Here is a 22,188-nt window from a genome sequence, read left to right as displayed (position 1 = left end):
GGGTGGGGGCGGGGGGAGGCAGGTCATGATGTGAGCCCAACAGTCTTGCCCTGGATCCCCAGCTGCTCATGAGTCCCCATCACTCAATTGGGGCAGTGCCGTTGTTCACATGCCATCAGGCCTCAGAGTAAATATTTTCCTTGTTTTTCACATTTAGGAGAGGCTCTTTGGTCCCAAGCTGCCCTACGTTGTTTTGTTTTTCTCATTCTCTGAGTGATAATATTTGTGTAAAATAAGTGAAATAGAAACACCACTTTTTACAAATTTACTCATAGGTTTAGATTTAGAGCACCGCTATCCAACAGAAACATAACGGGGACCACATATGTCATTTTCTACTTTGCAGTAGCCACACACACAAAAAAGCAAGGTTACCCTGACTGGTTTGGGTCAGTGGATAGAGTGTCAGCCTGCAGGCTCAAGGGTCCCAGGTTCGATTCCAGTCAAGGGCATGTACCTTGGTTGCGGGCACATCCCCGGTGGGGGGCATGCAGGAGGCAGCTGATCGATGTTTCTCTCTCATCAATGTTTCTAACTCTCTATCCCTCTCCCTTCCTCTCTGTAAAAAATCAATAAAATATATTTAAAAAAGCAAGGTGAAATTAATTACAATATATTTTGTTTGACTCAATGTATCAAATAATATTGTCAATGTATAATCACTAGCAATATTACTGATGAGATAGTTTACATCTTTTTGTAACTGTCTTCAAAATCTAATATCAAGTTTACTAATGAGATATTTTACATTGTTTTACTTGTACCAAATCTTCAAAATCTGGTACTTTTCCCTTACACTACTACTGTGGCTACTATATTGGACCTGCAGGTCTAGAGTATCCTAGTCCCTCTTCCCCAATTTTTTATTGTGGTGAAATACACATAACATAAAATTTATCATCTTAACCATTTTTAAGTGTACTGTTTGGTGGTATTAAATACATTCATATTGCTATGCAACCATCACCACCACAAATCTGGTTTTTTTTTTAAAGCCTATTAACTATTCCTTTAAAATGGTGTTTCTCAAATTTGACTGCACAATAGAATCACCTGGGAGTTTTACCAAATACTTATTTCTGGGCCCCACCACTGTAGATTCCGAATTAATTGGCTGTGGGTACATCTGGGCACTGGAAGCTTTAAAAGCTCCCTGGTGGTTCCAACATACAGCCTTGGCTGAAAATTACTGCTCTAAAAGGAACAGAGCCAAATAACTGAAAAGTGATCTGAAAGAAAATGGTGCAAGACACCACTATTCATAACTACAAAAAGTTTTCTAAAAAAGTTTTCTAAATTGAGCTGCTCAATTTTACTATGGTTTCTTAAAAGAAAAGAAAAAAAGATACCACCCCAATCTGCAGAGGTGAGTCATTAGCTCTGCCAGTGAGCAAGCAGCCCACCAGGGAGATCAGGGCTGAGAACTGACCTAGAGGAAATTGGAGGACCCTGCACGGGAAGGCTCCATATGGTGTTGTTTCTGAAAGCAAAAGGGAAAGTTTCCCAAAACATCGATTTACACAGCCCAAGCAAAACATGCCTCATTAAGCTCTTCTTTTAATTGCATACAGTAGATGTCTTAACCACCTGTGCAGTCTGTATTGCATGCATGTTTAAAAAAACTATTTTTTGGTTTGTTCATTGCCTGAGCTAGAACTTAGGGACTCTCAGAACCAAATATCTTATAAACCAGTTCAGGGGACACAGAGCAAGAATAAAAATCCTAGAACAAATAGATGTTATTAAGACCAAATAACTGGGCTTTCCAAGCAACATCTATAATAAAAATGTGTTCAATGTTTTAAAATAAATTAGGTCCCCAAAAGTCCTATAAGTGGGCCAGAATGATGCATTCTTGTGGCAATAATAAAGCTAGTAACTTATATTTGCTTACAAAATAACCTTGCTACTCAAGTCTGCCCCACTCTCCACTCCCTTATGTTGGGGGCTTCACACATCATGGGGTTACCCTTCCTAGGCCTTGTCAAGTGAGGGGCAATCCAAGCAGGATTTTTCTTCTTTCATTACTTTGTGTTTTTTCCCCCCAATAATATATACCATAATACATCCATTGTAGGAAATACAGCGAAGCATAAAGAAGAAAACATCAATTATTTCTAAAAGAAAATCACCCAAAGAAAACCACTGTTAATATTTTGATAAATTCCCCCCCTCAGATGTGTCTCATGTGGTTGAATATTGACTCATGAACCAAGAGATCACTGGTTTGATTCCTGGTCAGAGCACATGCCCAGGTTGCGGGCTCGATCCCCAGAAGGGGGCATGCAGGAGGCAGCCGATTGATGATGTTTTTCTCTCATCAATGTTTCTATCTCTCTATCCCTATCCCTTCCTCTCTCTCTAAAAATCAATAAAAACATATTTAAAAATATTTTGATAAATTTCTTTCCAATATTTCAAAAATGTATTTACTACATGTAATTAGAGACTTAAGATTCTACTCTAAAATCAAGTGTCTATCCTTCTTCTGTTTACTGAACTATATCACAAGCATTTCCTGTGTCATTAAAATGATTTCAAAACATTTTAATGCCAACCTAATATTTCCTTATTCTTGAGCATTTAAAGCATTTCTCATTAAAAAATAAATTTATGTAATGCTGATATAAATATCCCTGAATAGACATTTTTGTGCACATTTCTGGAAAGGAAATATAAATTGAAATTATGGGGTCTTGGGTACCCTATCCTATCCCCATCAGCAGCTTTTGTTAAGCTATCTGAGATTGCTAAATAGTTGTTTTCTTTAAATGCTTATCAATGTGATAAATGTTTAAGAGCTAGAAATCATAACTCCTTATACCTTTGATTATACCGAGTCCCTGGATGAACTGAATTTACACAGATCATAATGATTTATTTTCTTACCCTTGGAAGAATGTAGTAATACAAGTAGCCTGGGAAAAATAGTTTGGAACTTTAGGTAAAAGTAGCACAAAGTTGCTGAGTGACTCACTTATCTAGCTTCTCATTAGCTTGCCGCCAATGTGTCTGCTCCTTCTTCCATCTCAAATTTTCATTTAGGCATGAAAATCGGTCATTCCCTAGGAGTTAAGAAATGCATGATAGGAATGTGATTAGCACGAAACCCTCCAAGATAACCAGAAGTTCTGTAACAAGGTCAACTAGGAGGACTCAGCGCCGCTTCTCGGTTATAGTCCATGCTGAATGCTGGTAGGAGACAAAGGCCATGTTCATGTCTGGGCTGGCTTGCTCTTTGATTGACAAGCTGGAGCTATAGTAGAACCCCTGCCTTTCTGGAGTGTCCGTGAGCATGTTTCCAGGAACACAGGTGTCCAGTGGAACTCTAGGGGTTCTCGCTAAGTTATTGAAAGGACAGGATGGGTGTCAAATGAAGGTAACCAATCACACATGTAAATGCTGAGCTCCCTTCAAGTTCCTGACCACTGTGTCCCGTTGCATTGCTGCATCGGATGAGCTGTTGCTCTGTTGTACGTTGAGCTCAGTAGAGCAGACGGAGGCTACCGGAGCACTTCACTCTATTCTACAGCGATGAGCTCAGCCTCTCTGAGGCCATTCCTGGTATTGTGGGGTCTCTGGAGGACTAGGACACTCGGAGGCCCCTGAGAGGATTTGTTCCATTCTAACAGTGGCCTGAGTGACTTGGGGAGATGATCTTGAAACCAGAACTACCCTGTGTATTGACCACTCTCCGAGGAGACAAGTCAAACATCCCGTGGAGAGGCTTCAGCCTTGAGAGAGACACCATTTGTCTCATACGATGACTCATATTCTTGAAGGTGATCTTTTACCACAGACAAGTTTTAGGCTGAAGATGCCATTTGGGGACATTTCTGGGGTTCCTGTGATCGCAGGAAAGCAACGTTGCCTTGAGAGACACAGGGCTGACATGACACACATCAGGCACAGAATCCCAGAACCTGCTTGTCTTTACTATCATAATGTCTTACGAAAGTGATGGTGTCTACTCGTGTTGGGAGGGCATTCCTCCCATAAAGGGTGCAGAAGTCTCTGACAGAAAACAAGGAAGGGCGGATCCAACACACCTGGGACCCGGCGCCGCATCATCTCCCCTCTGGCCCCTTCCCCGCGGAGCAAAGCCTCTTCCAGCCTGGCCTTGACATCCCTCGACTTCTGCAGGACTTGGGTACTGACTTTGTCAGAACTCGGCTTTCCCTGGACAGGACAGAGGAAGAAGGACGTTTCGTCTGATGAGATCTCTGTCCACGGGGACACTCTTCACAACAGAACACTCCAAGGTGAGATCAACCAGTACGGACATGAGCTCTACAGAGACACTGTTCTGGGGGATCCCATGGCTGAAAACCTGTTAACAGGAATGGAGTTCTCTCTGCAGAAGGCAAGGACCCTTCCCCTGAGGAATTATCATATCCAGATAAGTGTTGCATATGCAAATAGGTTATGGATTTTAATACAGAAATAAGAAAAAATACCGATGCCTCCATTGCCCAAACAAAGGGGAACAGTGACAAGACAGGATGGACCTTGAGAGATGAGAACTAGTTTAAAACGGAGCCACCCCACACCTACCTTGTACTCAAAACACGAGACACAGATGAAAAGGAGATCTAAAATCCTGTTGAGCTGCATGGAGGGCAGGTCAGCAATCCACTTCCTAATGAGGCTCTGGTCTGCATTTTTCATGATCCAGAGGAAGCAGATCATGAGGTTTCGGGTTGTGTCGGCATTCAGCACGTTGTACTGCTTGTAGGGCTGGAAGCAGGCATATGGGGAGACAAATGCAGAGGAAGAAGATAAGCAGCAGAAACACTGAAAGTCTTACGGGACATTAATCTCTTAGAACACAATAACTGTACTTCTAACTTGGCTGGGGTCTGTCTCCAGGAACTCGGCCTTTCACCGCCAGGTTCATTGGCCAACAGGCTCACCTGGGGCTGTATCTGAGCCAGGCTTTTAGCCACATAACTTTGGGCACTCTCTGTCTCAGGAGCATTGTGGTCTGGTGGTCTGCCCTGGACCTTGACCACCCCTCCCCCAATCTCAGTGATAACAAGGGACTCCCATGCTAAGATAGCCAAGTATTTCTCCTTCAATCTGGACACTAGACAACTTAAAGCAGTCTTATAGCAGAGAACTAAAGCATGATATGCTCAACCAATTAATCAAATCCATAATTTAGTGGAGTCCTCTGCAATGTGACTTTAACACAATGTATGTTTTTCTGGGTGTATGGGTGTGGGAACTCAGGCTACTTGCTTGAGTATACGGGCCATAAGGGTTCATTTTAGAGTGCTGAGCATACTTTCTGTCACTCATCAGGTCAACAGAGAGAACAATATGTGGCTGCACCCTTGGTTCATGTGATGCAGCTAATATCCAATGGACTGTCGTGGTGAATCTGCAATGAGCTATTTGTAAGTATGGGAGGGAAATGTTGATTTTGGATGGGAATGATAGGGTTTATGAAGTTACTTTAACTTTAGTTTTTCTGAGTACAGTGAAAAGAAGACATGAAGTCTTTAGATATAACCTCACAGGGAATATCTTCTAATAGATGAGCTTTGGGCATTTGAACTTTTGCCCTTAGATCAAATAACAATGAAAAGGCATACACCACCTCAAGCATCTCACTTTGCTAAGATGGCTATTAGAAAGGTGGAGGAGGTCATAAAACAATATTTATCAAACTGTAGGGTGAGTAATGTCAACTCTCAAATGTCTATTCTCTTTCTTATCTCCCTGTCCTCCAAACCTCATGGAGGTTTACTGGAGATTGGGGTGGGGGTGGGGAGGGGAAATGTGAGATTAAAAATGCTGGAGGGATGAGAAGAAAGTCATCTAGCATGGATGAGTTAGGTCTCAATACTGCCTTTCCAGGAGAGAACCTAGTTGAGTCCTTTACAGATACACTCTACTCTGAAATGCTCAGTTCCATTAGCAGGATGATAGTCGACTTGACATAGGGGCATTCAGAGCTCATCAAGAAACAGAGAGAGATCACACCTCCATGAGTCAGAGGTTTTACGACTTGACATAGGGGCATTCAGAGCTCATCAAGAGAGAAATCACACCTCCATGAGTCAGAGGTTTTATTCCAGGGAGAGCCCCTCTTTAAACCCAAGTTTGTGCATAGGGACTGAGCCAGATAACTCTGCTTAGGCTCTCCGGGGACCTAGCAAAGCTGAAGTCTTTTGCTTAATAAGCAATCTATCAAGCGACCTTCAATCTTTTTTCGGAGGCGGACACAGTATGAATAATAAATATACAGAATAAACATAGCTCAAGCCTCCCACTGAGAGAGCCTTGGTTTGATCCTCTGCAATAATCTCATGTTTCCCAAGTTTCACGTCTTTCCTGGTTTTCTGAGCCTTGAACTTGGCACCATTGAGACGGTCTGAACTGGACTTGTGATTCTCTTGCTGTTGCCAGCACCCCATCTGACTGTGTGTAGCCTCATCTGCACCATTTCCCTCCACAGCTGCCAGCCTCACAGTGACTCGTTCCAGCATCGAGCAAAGAGGCAGAAATCTCACTGCCTACTCTAGGGAGGGTTCTGGTAGGTGAATATAAGAATGAACCCATCAGGAGATGGGAAAAGACTCAAAATGAAAAACAAAGTAGAGAAATGTGCAACATACCAAGGAAGACAGCATGGGTCCATTTGTCTTCAAATTAAAGTGATTCCCAGCTATGGCCAGGGCCACATTCTGGTTAATTCCACTGGTCCCATCTTGTTCTTCATCCGAACCACTGGTGCGGTTTTTTCCACTACGGGCATCTGCAGCTGCAAGTCAAACATTATTGGTCTTATCAATGCAATCGTGCTCCTGGGTATTTACCCAAAGGAGTTGAAAACATGTCCACATCAAAACCTGCATGTAGGTGTTTTAGCAGCTTCATGAATAATTACCCAAACCTGAAAGCAGCCAAGATGTCCTTCAGTAGGTGAATGGATGAAAAAACTGGTACATCCATACAATGGAAAATTATTCAGTGCTAAAAAGAAATGAGCTAGAAAGCCATGAAAATATATGAAGGAACCTTAAATGCATATTGTTAAGGGAATGAAGTTGATTTATAAAGGCTACATACTATATGATTCTAACTATATGACATTGTGAAAAAGACAAAACTATAGAGACAGTAAAAAGTCCAATGGTGGTCAGGGATCGGGGCAGGGAGGGATGAATAGGCAGAGTAGAGAGGAGTTTTAGGGCAGAGAAACTACTTAACGATTTATAAAGGCTACATACTATATGATTCTAATTATATGACATTGTGAAAAAGGCAAAACTATAGAAACAGTAAAAAGTTCAATGGTGGTCAGGGATTGGGGGAAGGGAGGGATGAATAGGCAGAGTACAGAGGAGTTTTAGGGCAGAGAAACTACTTATAATACTACAGTGATGAATACATATTACACATTTATCCAAACCCTTAGAATGTGCAACACCAAGAGGGAACCCCAATGTGAACTATGAACTTTAGGTGATAATGATGTGTTGATGTAGTTCACCAATTGTAAGATGTGTACCATTCTAGTGGGGGATGCTGCTAATGGGGAGGCTAGGTATGTGTGTAAGAAATCAACCAAAGGACTTATATGCATGCATATGAGCATAAGCAATGGATACAGACAGTAGGGGGGTGAGGGCATGTGCCGGGGGGGTGAGAGCGGCCAGGGAGAGATCAATGAGAGAAAAAGGAGACTCGTGTAATACTTTAAACAATAAAGAATTTAAATTTTAAAAAAGAAACCCAAAACACTAATTAAGAAAATATCTTTGGTAATATCAAATCAAAGATGGTGATTTCTTATGTCCTAAACCCAGTATCCAATGTGTACCTGATCCTTATCAGTCATTAAAGCAGGGGTGGGCAAACTTTTTGACTCAAGGGCCACAATGGGTTCTTAAACTGGACCAGAGGGCCGGAACAAAAGCATGGATGGAGTGTTTGTGTGAACTAATATAAATTCAAAGTAAACATCATTACATAAAAGGGTATGGTCTTTTTTTTTTTTTTTTAGTTTTATTCATTTCAAACAGGCCAGATCTGGCCTGCGGGCTGTAGTTTGCCCACGGCTGCACTAAAGTCATCACAGTAATTTTAAACCTGATGTTTACATTATTTATCTGCTACTGTCTATAGGGGAAATGGGGGGAGGCTTATAATAAAAAAGACAGAACGTCCAGTTCAAGATTATGCTAGAAATTATTTTTCTAGTTGTTAAAATAAAAATTTTCAGAACTTTCATAACACTTTTCTATAACATTTAAAAATCTATTCATATATTTTAAATAATAACTAAATAGAAAGGAGCCTATAATTACAGAATTAATTAATACCTTATAGAATAACAAGCTATTATCACAAATTCAGTAATACTTTATTTTTAAATGGTTTGAAATGAATGTTAATTTATTGTATCTATGTAATATAGACATATCTATATGTATACATAGGTCTAGATATAGGCAAGTAAAAAAAGGTTGGTTTTTAAAAACACTACCAATCACACATAAAGTATTTAGAAAATTCTTAGAAAAATGTATTAAAACACTTGCACCTGATTGATCCATTACAAACTCATTTTATTAGACTAGTCAACATTATCAGTATTGTACCTTCAATTTTTTTTAAAGTACAGTGAGAAGAGTATTTTCATCTGCTAACATTTTGAAAAAAGGATGCAGTTTAAGAACTCAATTTTTAAAAATAATAATTCACTATTGTATTTTAAGGCAATTGGGTCTTTAAACAAATGGTAAAATGAATAGCACATGGAAATGATACAAGATCTGGTAATATAGGGATATTTGAGGATACATTCTTTCTCCCTCTAAATATGCACAGGGTCATAGTTATAAGACAAGGAAGGAAGGATCTAAATATTTGCTATACAACATGTTCTCTCACTTCATCTATGATGTGGGCACCATTATAGTTTTTACATCTGAGAAAAGGTTGAGGATCTCATCAAAGATCACATATAGTAATAAATAGGCTGCAGTTTGAATTCAGTTGTATCTCTTTCTAAAGACTATATTCTTATTAGTTTATCAATTTAAAGATTACATATACAATAGATACTATACCATATTAATAATAGAATACTTTTTATTGTTTTCCCACTTGTCAACTCATTATGACCATAAAGTTCAATGCATATGTAAAGAAATAGTCAAGACTTAAAAGGCTCAAAAGCGAATTGCTAAAAAGTTTTGATCCCAAATAACTAATTTGGAAAATTCTAATCAATAAGGAATTTCTGGAGAATGTGTGATAAAGTGGTTTCCTGCTCTGGAAACAAACCAATCATGGGTCTTCAAATGAAACTTTCTAGAAACTTTCACACAAAATTCTAGAAATGGTCTGCAAGACACCTGCCCTGCTCTGAGCCACATCTTCAGATTTTGAAGATGACTCTGTTCTCTATTTGCCCTCCAGTCAGGCACACCCAGAGGAAGCTCTACGTCCTCCTGACGCCCACTCACCCTATGTGCCAAGCTTGCTTCTGTAATTTCCTTGCCCGTTATTTTTTTGCTCATTTTCTGAGCTAAATAATTATCACCATAATGATCTTAGAAATAATTAAATCACACACGACACTTTGCATTTAGAGGAAGCAAGAACTTCGGTGGTTCTAAGATTCCAAGGATGATTGACCACAAGAATGCTGGGCTGATGTAAGTATTCCTCAGACCCCAGGATCCTTCATCAGTCAAGAGAGCAGCATGGTCATTTCTAAGAACTTCCCTTGAGTTTGGGGAAAAGCAAGCACCACTCTGAAGTGATCAGAAATGTGTGTGTGTGTGTGTGTGTGTGTGTTGTGGGGAGGGTAGGCAATGGATTGCTTTTCTCAGGGATAGGGTAGTTTTGTTCACCTACATTCCGAATCCACACTGTTAATATGCTCCAACCCCTTTGAGATAATTTATCCTTTCCCCCTTCCTATATGAGAGATACTGACTTCTGACCTCAGAATCAACTTCTTAGTGCCAAAGGCAAAATTCCTCCCCCATGGCAGACTTTCCTAATCCTGAAAGACACCAGGATATTTTTTTACATGTAGCAATTGTTTAGGTTCATTTGAGGCTGTTTCTTTGCTCAGAAGGTAAGGAACACCTTTATTTCAAGGCATTAAAGCAGGAACCTCCAAAGTTGGGTGATCTTGTTATTATCTCGTCCTTTGTGGTGTATGGTCTATAAAGGTTATTATACACCATCAGACCAATGAATGAATGAATGAACAAATAAATAATCTTTAAATAAAAACATAGACAGGGTTATGTACCTTAAGAAAATAAAACTTATTGGGGCCTTAAAAAGATCTGGGGAGCACCGTGTGGAGACCTGTTCCCTTAAGCATATCCGCCCTGGAGCCAATGACAGAAACCTCATTCTAGTGGAGCAATGGGCAGGGTCCCTGTCAATCCAGAGGAGGAAACAGAAGGAATTGTTACCTGTAAAGTCATAGAGCTGTGGCAAAGCATCCAAGATGATGCCAACCAAAGGCAAGTAAAGGGCAGCGACTTTGACCTTCACTTCTGGTTTGACACAGCGCGGGTCAAGGTCGTGAGAACTTAACAGGCTGTGAATGGCGCTGACAGCTTTCCTTTGCACTTTGCTGATCCTGTTGGCACAACATAGAAGGCTAGAGGTTATGATGAAGGGAGATGGACCGAAATGCTCTTAAACAATAAGGAGTGACCAGCATGTTCCTAAACAATGGGGTGACAGTGTGAAAATCAAGAAAAATTGGGTAGAAGTATTTATGGCTCAGACACAGACTACCTGTGTTCTAGTCCTGGGTCACTGTTAGCATGATATTTTAAAATTCATCATGGTGTAGCATCAAGTCTTTCATTCCTTTTTATTGTTGGATAATACTGTATGAATATATCACACTTTATTTTACTTATTTTAAAATGTATTTTTATTGATTTCAGAGAGGAAGGGAGAAGGAGAGAGAGATAAAAACACCAATGATGAGAGAGAATTATTGATTGGCTGCCTCTTGCATGGCCCACACTGGGGATCGAGCCCACAACTTGGGCATGTGCCCTGACCAAAAATTGACCTATGACCTACTGGTTCATAGATCGATGCTTACCTACTGAGCCACGATGGCCGGGATGAATATATTACATTTTATTCATCCAGTCATCAACTGGTGGACATTTGGGCTCTTTCCACTTTTTGACTATTATGAATTGTGAATGCTGCTATGAATATTTCTGTTTATGTTTTTGTGTGGATATAAGTTTTACTTCTCTTGAGTACATACCACAGAGTAGAATTACTGGGTCATATGGTAACTCTATGTTTAACGTTTAGGGGAACTGCCAAACTGTTTTCATCAGTGGCTACACCACTTTACATTCCTAGCAGGAGAGCATGAAGTTTCCATATTCCATTTGCCAACACTTGCTATTATCAGTCTTTTTTATTATAGCCATCCTAGTGGGTATGAAGGTGCTAGGGACTGAATGTTGAACTGCAAACAGTAGCAGGTAGCGTTTTTGTGTGTGCTTCGTATCCCATTATTAATGTCAGAAGCATACCCTTCCCCTTCGGCATCCAGCGCAGCAGCCAGTTCCGTGAAGAGAAGGCCGGTGAGGAAGTGCTGCTGGCGGAACTCAGGAGTCAGGTCGAACATGTTGGCGATCTTCTGGTCCTGGAAACTGGAGCAGGAGCTCGAGTTCTACAGAAATGCAAGGAGCAGCTGTATGAGTAATGAGAACTGGGACTAAGACCACAAGAGCTGGTATTGATTGAGCATGAGTACGGCCAAGCTTGGTAAGCACGACCCAGTGAGCCAGGATCATCACTACTCTCCCTATGGGACAGATGAGGAAACCGAGACTAGAGTGGTCACTTAGCTTTCCCATCCCCACAGGTGGAAAACTGCCCACTGGGAAAGATGAAAATAAAGCACTCAGGTTCTGTCACACGACGCGGAACACTCCCTTCCTCACAAGCAATCAAAAGTTGAAGATGAAAATCCCAGGACAACACTTGGACAGGGAAATGGGAACGGGATCCAACGCTGCAGCTGTGAGCAGGCAATTCCTCTCTAACAAACTGCCCCCTTTATAGTGAGTGAACAGGGCTCGTACACTGAGCTGCACTTCTAAACATGGTTTACACACAGTGTCTGAATGGTGCTGACCTGGAAACTAAAAGCGGTGTCAAGGCAGGGAGGTGTCAGATGGACCAGTCCCAGGTAATTGCTGTGCTCTTATCCTGCGGCACACTTTACATTTCACTAAGAGAATCTAAAATGTCTCTGGAATCCTTGATGTTCTGTGGGGCTGGGCCTGGCCCCTGGGTTTGCTCACTCCCTGGGGTAGTCACAGGGAATGTGGGCAAGGACCTAGGGCAATGTGAGCACATGTGGAATTGCAGCTTGTAAGACGCCGTTCCCAGTTCTCACTCAGATGGTCGCATAGCCAATATCTAGATCATGTCTTTGGGCATGAATGGCCAAGATTATTACTTTTTAACTAATAAGACAGACGTTCACCTTTGTGCTAGTATCAAGAAATATGCAACAAAAATAGAACCTAATATTGAGAAATCTTACCTGCTTCTCTGAGCTACTGATTTTTTCCCTATAAATGAAATGTGACTATAAAAATAGCATTTCCTTAACGTTTTTCTAAAGGACACTAGCCCCTTGAGAAATCTATGGAGGAAAAACAAAAAGTTTCTGGAGTCAGATCATTTTGGGAATCACTGCTCATCATACACCTCCTTTAATTGCCTCCGTCCCTGGGGCATTTACAATTTACACCAACTCAGAGACTCTTACTTGGCCTTCTGCAAAGAAACCTGCTAACACAGGGGTTCCAAACGGATTAGACTTTGGAATCTTGTATTTGCATAATACCTCTCAACATCCTATAGAATCCGGGGCCCACTGAGCCTAAATTGAAAAATACTGTTCTACAAAAAATGATTGGTGGAACTCCCGTGTATAAATATTAATACAAGTGTTCCTCTTTCTGACTGATCATGAACAAAACTTGTTAGAAATATATTCCCTATACAACAGGCCATTTGCTTAGTTTATGGTGCAATCTTTTCAGTGTTTCATGAGCCAAATGATCTGGAATGTGATTCAAGGTGGACTCATCTTGTGCTGAATTCCATTTTATAATAGCACCAGCAAAAAGTTCTGAGAGAGATCAAGGATATAAAATCCACATTAAAAACCACTATTATAGGCAGCTGATTGATGATTCTCTCTCATCATTGATGTTTCTCTCTCTCTCTCTCTCTCTCTCTCCCTCTCCCTTCCTCTCTGAAATCAATAAAAATATATTTTAAAAAAAACACTATTAGGTCATTTTGGAATCAATAAAAAGTAACCTGAAACTTCATAAATTTCATGGTGCTGGGATTTCAGAAAAGTGAAGTGAGTAGAGGAGACTGTCAAGCTGAAGTAGAAAGATGATTAATGTGAGACAAAAGAAGACGTGACTTTTCTACAAATTTCTGATTTTTCATAGTATATATGGATTTCTTGTTCTAGACTCTAGAGCCTAGAGAGAAATCAACCACTTAGTATGTAAATGATTAGTTAGATGGTACAACTTTGGGAAGTATATTTATATGTATCTGAATCAATTTATCTGTTTCCATAGCTGGATTTTTCTTTTTTAAAATATATTTTTATTGATTTCAGAGAGGAAGGGAGAAGAGAGAGATAGAAATATCAATAATGAGAGAGAATCATTGATCAGCTGCCTCCCACATACCCCCTACTGGGGATCCAGCTCAAAACTCAGGTCTATGCCCTGACCAGGAATTGAACTGTGACCTCCTGGTTCAACTACTGAGCCACACCGACCTGGCTTGGTTCTTTAAAAATTAGTAACGCCAACCTTTAGAGAACAAATTACTAAATTAAGCTAATTAGGTGAAATCGTGTGTATAACTCTTTCAGGTAATGGGTTACCTGGGAAGATATGGAGGGGCAGGGAGATGCCGGAGCAGTGTCCGCGCTCATAAAGAAGAGGTTCAGGTTGAGGTAATGTTCATGGCTGCAGAGGATTCTCAGGAACTCTAGCCTCAGGGAGATGAGCGTCGCGAGGTTGTTCAGCTTGGCTGACAGCTTGGGAGGACAATGAGGACAGGAAAGAAGCATTTATTATCAGGTGAATGGAGTTGAGGTTGACAGACACAAAAATATCCTTTCACCCCAGATTAATAAAAATGAATGGGGCAGTACCACAGATGGCAAATTCTGTATTACAGGGACGCCCAAAAGGTTTTCATCCACTACCTGTGTCCTCTCATGATTCCTAGCCTAAAAACTGACCAAAATGAGGACTCTTGCCCCAAACCCCAGTCTTGTCAAATCTGTAATACCAAGGCAAGCCTCTGTTCATAACCTGGAAGTATGTCTTCAGTGTAACAGAATATAATTAATTCTACAAAAACCCTACTGTGTCCAAGAAACTAAATGAAAGGAGTTGCCCCCACATGGGGCCACACAAAACTAATAGAATATGACTGGGTGGCTTTAATGCCACAAGTGTTCTTTTGTAGTTTCTAATTAAAGACCCCAACAGGAAGTTCTCAAGCCAGTTCCCTGGATGAGAGCATCAAATTACTTGGGAAAAAAAAATCCAAAGAGTTTGCTTCAAAGAGGGAGAAGAGAAAGAAACAGAAAACTGGAAGAGTTTTCAGGAAAAAAAAAAATCTTCCCTTGAACAAACCAACCATGAAATTAGCAACGAAAAGCTGACACAGGTGACAGTCTGGAAGAGATCTCGTGCTTCTCTTGGGGAAAGTGACAACTGAAGGATCCAGACTCAATAGGCTGCCAATGAGAGGTAGCTTCTCTTAAGGCAAAGCACAGAAAGAAGGGTTTTGATGGATCTTGAACCTCTCAATATATTATCATAAACACCTCTCGCCTTGGCACAGGAAACCAACGGCTCATCCTTGCCAACGGACATGCCTCCTCCTCATGCACTTGAATTAATTATCCTAATATGTGAAAAGAGACCTCATATTTTGAATTCTATGCCTGGTCAAAGATCGAATGCTACAGTCATGCAATTTCTGTTAAATGTAAATTGAAGAAAGCTGACCATATCAGTAACTAATTTCAGTTTCCTTAGATTAACCCTTCTGTATTGGGTTGGTAAATGCTTTAGGAATCCATGCAAACCAGTGTGTCTAGGGATGTCTATGGCATAAGACTCAGAATGTACAAGAGCCAAGCTGTCTAACTTGGCAGTGGATAAGATAGCTCACCATGACAACGAGCATCACACAGACCAGAAGGAACCAGGGGCAACACGGCTGTGTCCGAGGGAACACTCACCTGGTTGCAATAGTGTTTGATGAGGTTAAACACAAAGCTACGATCCATAAGTGAGAGAAGGTCATACAAGAAGAAAGCCAGGCTGATGTTGATCTTCTCTGCCTGTTCGGTTTCCTTAAAAACAAATATATAAACACTCAAGTCACTTTGTGGTAAACCCTGGTCATGAACCGCCTGGTCCCTGGTGGGAAAGCTGGGAGAGGCAGGTCCTATTTTTATAATCAGTGTTCCTTCCTCTAGGAGACACTGGGCTAAGCAGGTAACCCTGCACAATTAGAGCAAATATAGTTTAAAACTTAACTGATGCCATGAGGTTGAATCAAGTAATTCTTTATCTACTGCTAATATTAACGTGCATTTCCTTCTAATTTTTCCCCCTACATGTATATTTATATGTATATAAGTGAGCTCATTCTCTATATACAATGCTGGGTCCTGAATTTTTTCATTCAACATCCTATATAATAAAAGTGTAATATGCAAATTGACCAAACAGAGGAACAACCAGTTGCTATGATGCACACTGACCACCAGGGGATAGATGCTCAATGCAGGAGCTGCCCCCTGCTGGTCAGTGCGCTCCCACAGGGGGAGCGCTGCTCAGCCAGAAGCTGGGCTCAAGGCTGGCGAGCGCAGTAGCGGTGGTAGGAGCCTCTCCTGCCTCCACTGCAGGCGGGTGGTAAGGAGCAAGGGGTCCCAGACTGCGAGAGGGCTGTCTGACTGCCTCCTAGGGATTGGGCCTAAGCCAGCAGGCAGACATCCCCCGAGGGGTTCTGGACTATGAGAAGGCACAGGCCGGGCTGAGGGACCCACCTTGCCCCCTTCCCTCCCCCTTCCAGTGCACAAATCTTGTGCACTGGGCCTCTAGTTACATAATAAACATTTTCCTACATCCTAGTCTCTCATATTTCTTCAGATGGCTTTATCATAATTTATTTGATTCTGGTACTGTTTTGGCAAAAGTAACTTGAAATGTATTCACTATCTTCAATGAGACAGATTCTTATAAGTATTGTTGCAGAAAATCAAATCAGGATAAAAGAATCCATTTTTACCTAAGGATTTTTTTCTCTCCAATTAGGCAGCAGGCCCAGCCTAAAAGAATTCATAGTCACTCATGGTAGGGTGAATTATTGCATAAAGTGAGACCAGGATTTTTTATTACTTCACAGGGCTCATATGCATGAGGGGTTTTACAGGACTTCAGAGCAATCGAGATACACTTGTGCATGGTCATGCCTTCTAGTCCCGGAATGATGAATTCCAGTGTTCTCTGACACTATTGAAAATATGTATTGAAAATATTTTCCTCTTGTTATGTTATGTTCCTCTTGTTATTCAGGCCAAGCTGACTAGCCACTGGCATGGATGTAGACCTGATAAAGAAGTTTCCACAATCTCATGGAGCACCAAGTCCTCACACTCTCAGCATCCTCACGGGCCATCCCTGGGTAGTATACATAATTGCCTGGATATTCTGGCATGGAATTGTCAGTCCTGGTTTTGCTGCTAGCTGTGTGACTTTAAAAAATCTCAACATCACGGTGCCTCATTTTTCATGCCTGCCAAAATGGAGATATCATTGCCATTCTCAGAAAGTTTGCCATGAGAAAAAGTGGTTATTTCTCCTGAGCACTTGGTGCTATACATGTTCTTTATAATGATAAAGGTAATAATAATGATCACTGCTGCTTCAAATTTTATAGTTGCCTTTAAAATTTTTGTTTCATTTCATTTTATATATTTAACTTTCTATTTTAAAGTAATTTTAAGCTTACTGAAAAGGTGCAAACATAGTACAAAAACTCCTGTATACCCTTCAACTAGGTTCATAAATATTTGACATTTTGCTACATTAATCATTCTCTTTATACAATTCTTTTTCTGAACCATTAAAAAAGGAGGTCACAAATATCATGCCCATCTACCCCACAATATTTCAGGGTATATTTCCTAAGGACAAGAATATTCTCTCTCATTTCTACATTGATATAATAATTCAAACTATTGTAATTAGATGTTGCAATTTCTTTAGAGCAAACCTCCTGTCCCACTCTAAGCTCCCATTCAGTTTAAAAAAACAGCATTTGCGTATCAGGTATAGTTAGTTACATTCAAATTATTGCTTTAAGATGATGCTTGTTTTTCTCTGATTATGAAAATAACATGTTCAAGGTAAAAAATTTAGAACATAAAGAGTCACACGACACAGTTACCTTCTGAGGCTTTACTAAAAGGGCTGCAATCTCCGAGGTGACCACATTAACAATGGTAGTTATGTCATCTTTGAAACGGTCGGAAAAACGAGTCCTCCGAAAATTGTCCTGTTTGTCCATGTTGTGTACATACTGGGCCATGCTTTTCACCTATAGAGGGATGGGGGAAATGTCAACATGGAAATTGGTGACCTGCTTGTACACTGTGGAAAAGGGGAAAAGGCTGGAAGAAAAGCTCACTAACAATAGACCTTCTAACACTTTATCTGTGCTGGTAGCTGCCCAAGCAGGCTGGGGACTAAAAATGCTCCTGACACACAGATGGTTACCATGGTGGCAGGAGGTGGGAGGGTGTCCTCTTTTTGACCCCAAGTCAGGGGGCTTCCTCCTTGCTGCTGACAAAGCCAGGGAGCTTAATTTTTAGCCACCGTGTCATGAGACTCCCCTTCACTCAACTGCCTATGTCTGGGAAGGCAGACCCGTGAGGCTCTCAGAGCCACTTAGCCACCAGTCTGCCATGGCACACAGCACACCACCGGAAGGGGGGCTGTTTATGAAACTGCTTGTGATGTGAACTGAAGCCCCGGCTATCCCTGAAACTACAGTAAGGAGAAATGGAAAGAAATGTTCCTCCTATTGGGATCTCAAGTTGAAATGAAGAGCACAGTTTTCCCCAGAAGCAGTACTATAGCATGCTAGCTAGAATCTTGACCACTACTTTAAACATTGCTTCTAAGAGAAATTATGTTTTGAGTTCTATAAGACTGATCTGTTTTTATCTATATTTTAAATATTTAAATATATACTTAATTAAATATATATATACATATATGTATATATTCTATATAAAAGGCTAATATGCAAACTGACTGAATGGTGGAATGACCAGTCGCACACTGACCACCAGGGGGCAGATGCTCTCCCACAGGAGGAGCACCACTCAGCCAGAAGCTGGGCTCACAGCTGGTGAGCACAGTGGCGGTAGCAGGAGCCTCTCTCGCTTCTGCGGCAGCACTAAGGACCCCTTTGGGGATGTCTGACTGCTGGCTTAGGCCTGGGGGAGCGGGCCAAAGCTGGCAGTCAGGCATCCCCCAAGGGGTCCCAGACTGCAAGAGGGTGCAGGCTGGGCTGAGGCACTCCCCCACCCCCAGTGTACCAATGTCATGCACCACGCCTCTAGTATAAAAATAAAAACCTTTGTGTCAATTGGTGATTGTATTGTACCTATCCACCACCAGCTCAATGCCTACCACAATTTTAAATCTAGATCATCCTTATCTGGGGGACTTCTTCTTAGGGCCAGGAGATTTGTGGGTCCATACACCTCCCTTTGATACAGTCTGAGGTTGCACTTTGTCCTTGTTGGAAGTTGCTTGGAGCAATTAGGAACAGGCTGATGGGGAAAGACTGGGAGTTCTGGTGGTTGGGTGTTTATCCTCTGAGGTCATTTTCATGAATGTGTCCAGGCTAGTCAGAGAATTGTGGCAAAAATAAATGGCCCTGGAAGTTAGATTGCCCACATTTGCCTGAAGATGACTGCATAGGTCAGGGCTGGAAGAAGAGGAAAGACAGTTGTATGGGGAAAATGACCCCTCCCCCTAAGAGCTATATGGGAGAACTGCTTTGCACTAAGGGCAATTTTCAGCGTCTAAGAATGCAGGATTGGCAACTTTCATCAGCACTGAGACAAACAGATAAAACAATAAGGAGAAGGTGAATTAAGAAGAGAAAAACAGCAGACAGGCTTTCCGTGTTTTCATGTTTTACGATAATGCAATGGCCCTAGCCTGTTTGGCTCAGTGGGTTGAGCATTGGCCTGCAGACTGAAGGGCTCTGGGTTTGATTCCAGTCAAGGGCACGTACCTTGGTTGCAGGCTCGATCCCCGGCCCCAGTTGGGGCTTGTGCAGAAGGCAACCAATCAATGTGTCTCTCTCATATCAATGTTTCTCTCTTTCTGTCTCTCCTGCTCCCTTCCACTCTCTCTCTAAAAAAATAAAAAAAATAAAATCACCCTAACCAGTTTGGCTCAATGGATAGAGCGTCGACCTGCGGACTGAAGGGTCCCAGGTTCAATTCCAGTCAAGGGCATGTACCTTGGTTGCGGACACATACTCAGTAGCAGGTGTGCAGGAGGCAGCTGATCGATGTTTCTCTCTCATCGATGTTTCTAACTCTATATTCATTTCCCTTCCTTTCTGTAAGAAATCCAATAAAAAAATATATATTTTAAAAAAAATCAATGGAAAAAATCCTCAGTTGAGGATGTACAAAAAAAAAAAAAAAGATAATGCCACGGCCAGCTTGGGGAAGACCTAAGAACACAGAATCCCAAAGCCCATTGTAAGAACCATAGTTTTCTCCACTGTCAAGTCCTTTGTGGTTCAGGACCCACGGACATGTCTGCACCCCACAGAGTCTCACACTCCTGTGAGAGGACCTGGAGGTGGGGTGGGAACTGGACCCCATTTTTGTCTGGCAGAGTGTCTCTCACTGTGCTAACCAAGGACCTGGGAACACAAGGCCTCTTTGTTCTGGGCTACCCTAGTCCTGATTCTCTGCTGGCTCCCTACCCCGCACCCGGCTTTTGGAGCTCACTGCGGTGTTCGGCTCCTGCCTGCTGCGTCTGGCCATCCTACAACCAAATAATTCTCACAATACCACACTTCCAGCTGATGGCCTCTTTCCAGGCGGTCAGCAACTTGCCAGCTACTGTGTCCTCTGTATGGCTAGAGAGGAGCACCCCGTAGAAATATTAGTGGGTGCTTGGCCCATTATTTGTGGGTGGGGTAAGGCAGGAAAATATTTTTCCTCATACTGGCCTTTGTGACCCATTCAGAGCAAGTGTACCTCTAAAGAACACCTTGGTGCAGAGTTCCTGTCCTGAGCAAACTAGGTCACCCATTTACCTCTGGGTCCCCAAAGTCTGGCCCAGCGGCTTACAGAAGCCCGGGGATTTATTCATTAGCAAGTGTGCAATTCACAGAAGGAGGGTGCTCGGCAGCTCCCATGCCAAAGCGGTTGTTCATTACTGCTTGGGCATTAACACAACTGAAAGGTGTTAAATCTCCCAGGTTGTTGGCTAAGTCCAAGGAGGCTGCGCTTTCTTTCTCATCAAGCTTCTTGGGCAAAAAAAACTGTCTTGGCTTTGAAACAGCTTCCTGGGCATCTGAAAAGCAAATGCACAAACAACGCACGGAGGACTGGGCACCCTGTCTGAGCCTGAGGCCAGTTTCCTTGCCAAGTTCTGGCTGGGGCTGATCGTTTCCATTTGCTTCCACCCAGCCCTTCCTGAGGTCCATCCCTCCCCGCTTTCTGTCTATCTCCGAACCTTGGGAAGCTGATCTCTGTGGACTACACCTCTCCTTGGCTTCTAGTTGGAAGTGGCCAAGGGAGGCACCAGCAAGGGATCAGGGGGCGGGAGAATGGAGAGGTCCTCGTATTTATCCTCTCCATGCCCTCATTCCTGCCGCAGCAGCATGGGTCTGGCAGTGGCAACATTTCCCTAAGACTCCAGCTGCTGTCTGGGGACCTTCTCCTCTGCCTTAGCGTTCTCTAGGCCGTTATAGTGCTCCCCACCCTGGCTTCTTTAGAGCTAGAATAACAACCTCCAGCACTTGCAGCTCCCTGGGTGCCTCACCAACCCTTATCTGCTTCTGTAACTTGTGTACACCCTGGGCAGAGTCCCTCCGATAAATGCTTTTCAGTTGACCCCTTTGAGTAATGCCAACGCTGCCCTGCTAGGACCTTGACAGACTTAGGTTAGAACATGTAGAGCCCCGGGTAACCGTGTCTTGGGTGACCTGCATGTCGACCAACCTCCTCCATGTGCTGGGATCACCAAGAGCTTTCTTTCCAGCATCTGTTTAGCAGAAGGGATAGTCCTCCTCCCCTCCTTCCAGGCGCTTTAGCTTTTGCTTTCTCTCCTGGGCCCACCAAGTCCCAGTAAATAAGTGTGCAAGATCAAAAGCAACTTGTACCTTTTCCATGGTTCTTAGCTCCCTGCAGTGAGGGACAGCAAAGCGGGACTGAGGAAGCCTTGGTGGGCCTGGAGACTCCTCCTTGTTATGGCCACCCTTCCCCGGACCCCATAGAAAACTCCTGTCTCAAGGCTGTTTGAGGATTAAATGAGATAGGGCTTAAAACTGTGCCCGGCACAAACATAGTAAGATGTACAACCCATTTTTAATGCTATTATTTTTCCTTTCTCAGGGGTGCCAGCCATTAGTAGAATTACATGAAAGACAGAGCCACTGTTATACATGCAGAGAAGCCAACATGCCTGCAAAGAGAGCTCCAGGATGCCATGTGGAGCCACTCAGGAGATGAGTCAGTTAGAGATGGAGGCAAATAGAATTACAAGGGCTTTGGGGGCCATGACAAAGATGTGTGCTTTATTTCTGATACTCCGAAAATCATTGAAGGTTTTTAAAGAGGAGAATGATGTTATCTGTTTAATATTGGGGGCCCTGTGCAGAATGGATGGGCTCAGGCAAAAATGAATGCAGGCAGCCGAAGTTACTGCAAGAGGCACCAGAGAGATGATGGTGGCTTGGCCTGGTGGTGGGTGGTGAAGATGGTGAGAACCAAGGTGTTGGAGGTAGATTTTCACAACAGAAAAAAAACAAGATTTGGTGGAGGTTCGG

General features: G+C 42.3%; 1 protein-coding gene across 1 annotated transcript in view; it reads right to left on the bottom strand.

Moving 5' to 3' along the window:
* Nucleotides 1-22,188, bottom strand: part of DOCK8 (dedicator of cytokinesis 8) — a 200,976-nt gene that overhangs the window by 31,907 nt on the left and 146,881 nt on the right. Inside the window, 10 exon segments of the mRNA XM_015565032.1 lie at nucleotides 2,978-3,065; nucleotides 4,050-4,179; nucleotides 4,555-4,737; nucleotides 6,624-6,769; nucleotides 10,452-10,621; nucleotides 11,553-11,692; nucleotides 13,952-14,107; nucleotides 15,329-15,442; nucleotides 17,545-17,798; nucleotides 21,104-21,113. Coding sequence (XP_015420518.1) covers nucleotides 2,978-3,065; nucleotides 4,050-4,179; nucleotides 4,555-4,737; nucleotides 6,624-6,769; nucleotides 10,452-10,621; nucleotides 11,553-11,692; nucleotides 13,952-14,107; nucleotides 15,329-15,442; nucleotides 17,545-17,798; nucleotides 21,104-21,113 — 1,391 coding nt within the window.

This window comes from Myotis davidii, unplaced genomic scaffold, assembly GCF_000327345.1.
Source record: "Myotis davidii unplaced genomic scaffold, ASM32734v1 scaffold616, whole genome shotgun sequence".
Lineage (NCBI taxonomy): Eukaryota > Metazoa > Chordata > Mammalia > Chiroptera > Vespertilionidae > Myotis > Myotis davidii.
Note: the sequence above shows the minus strand (reverse complement) of the source record. Positions and strands in the feature narration are given on the sequence as shown.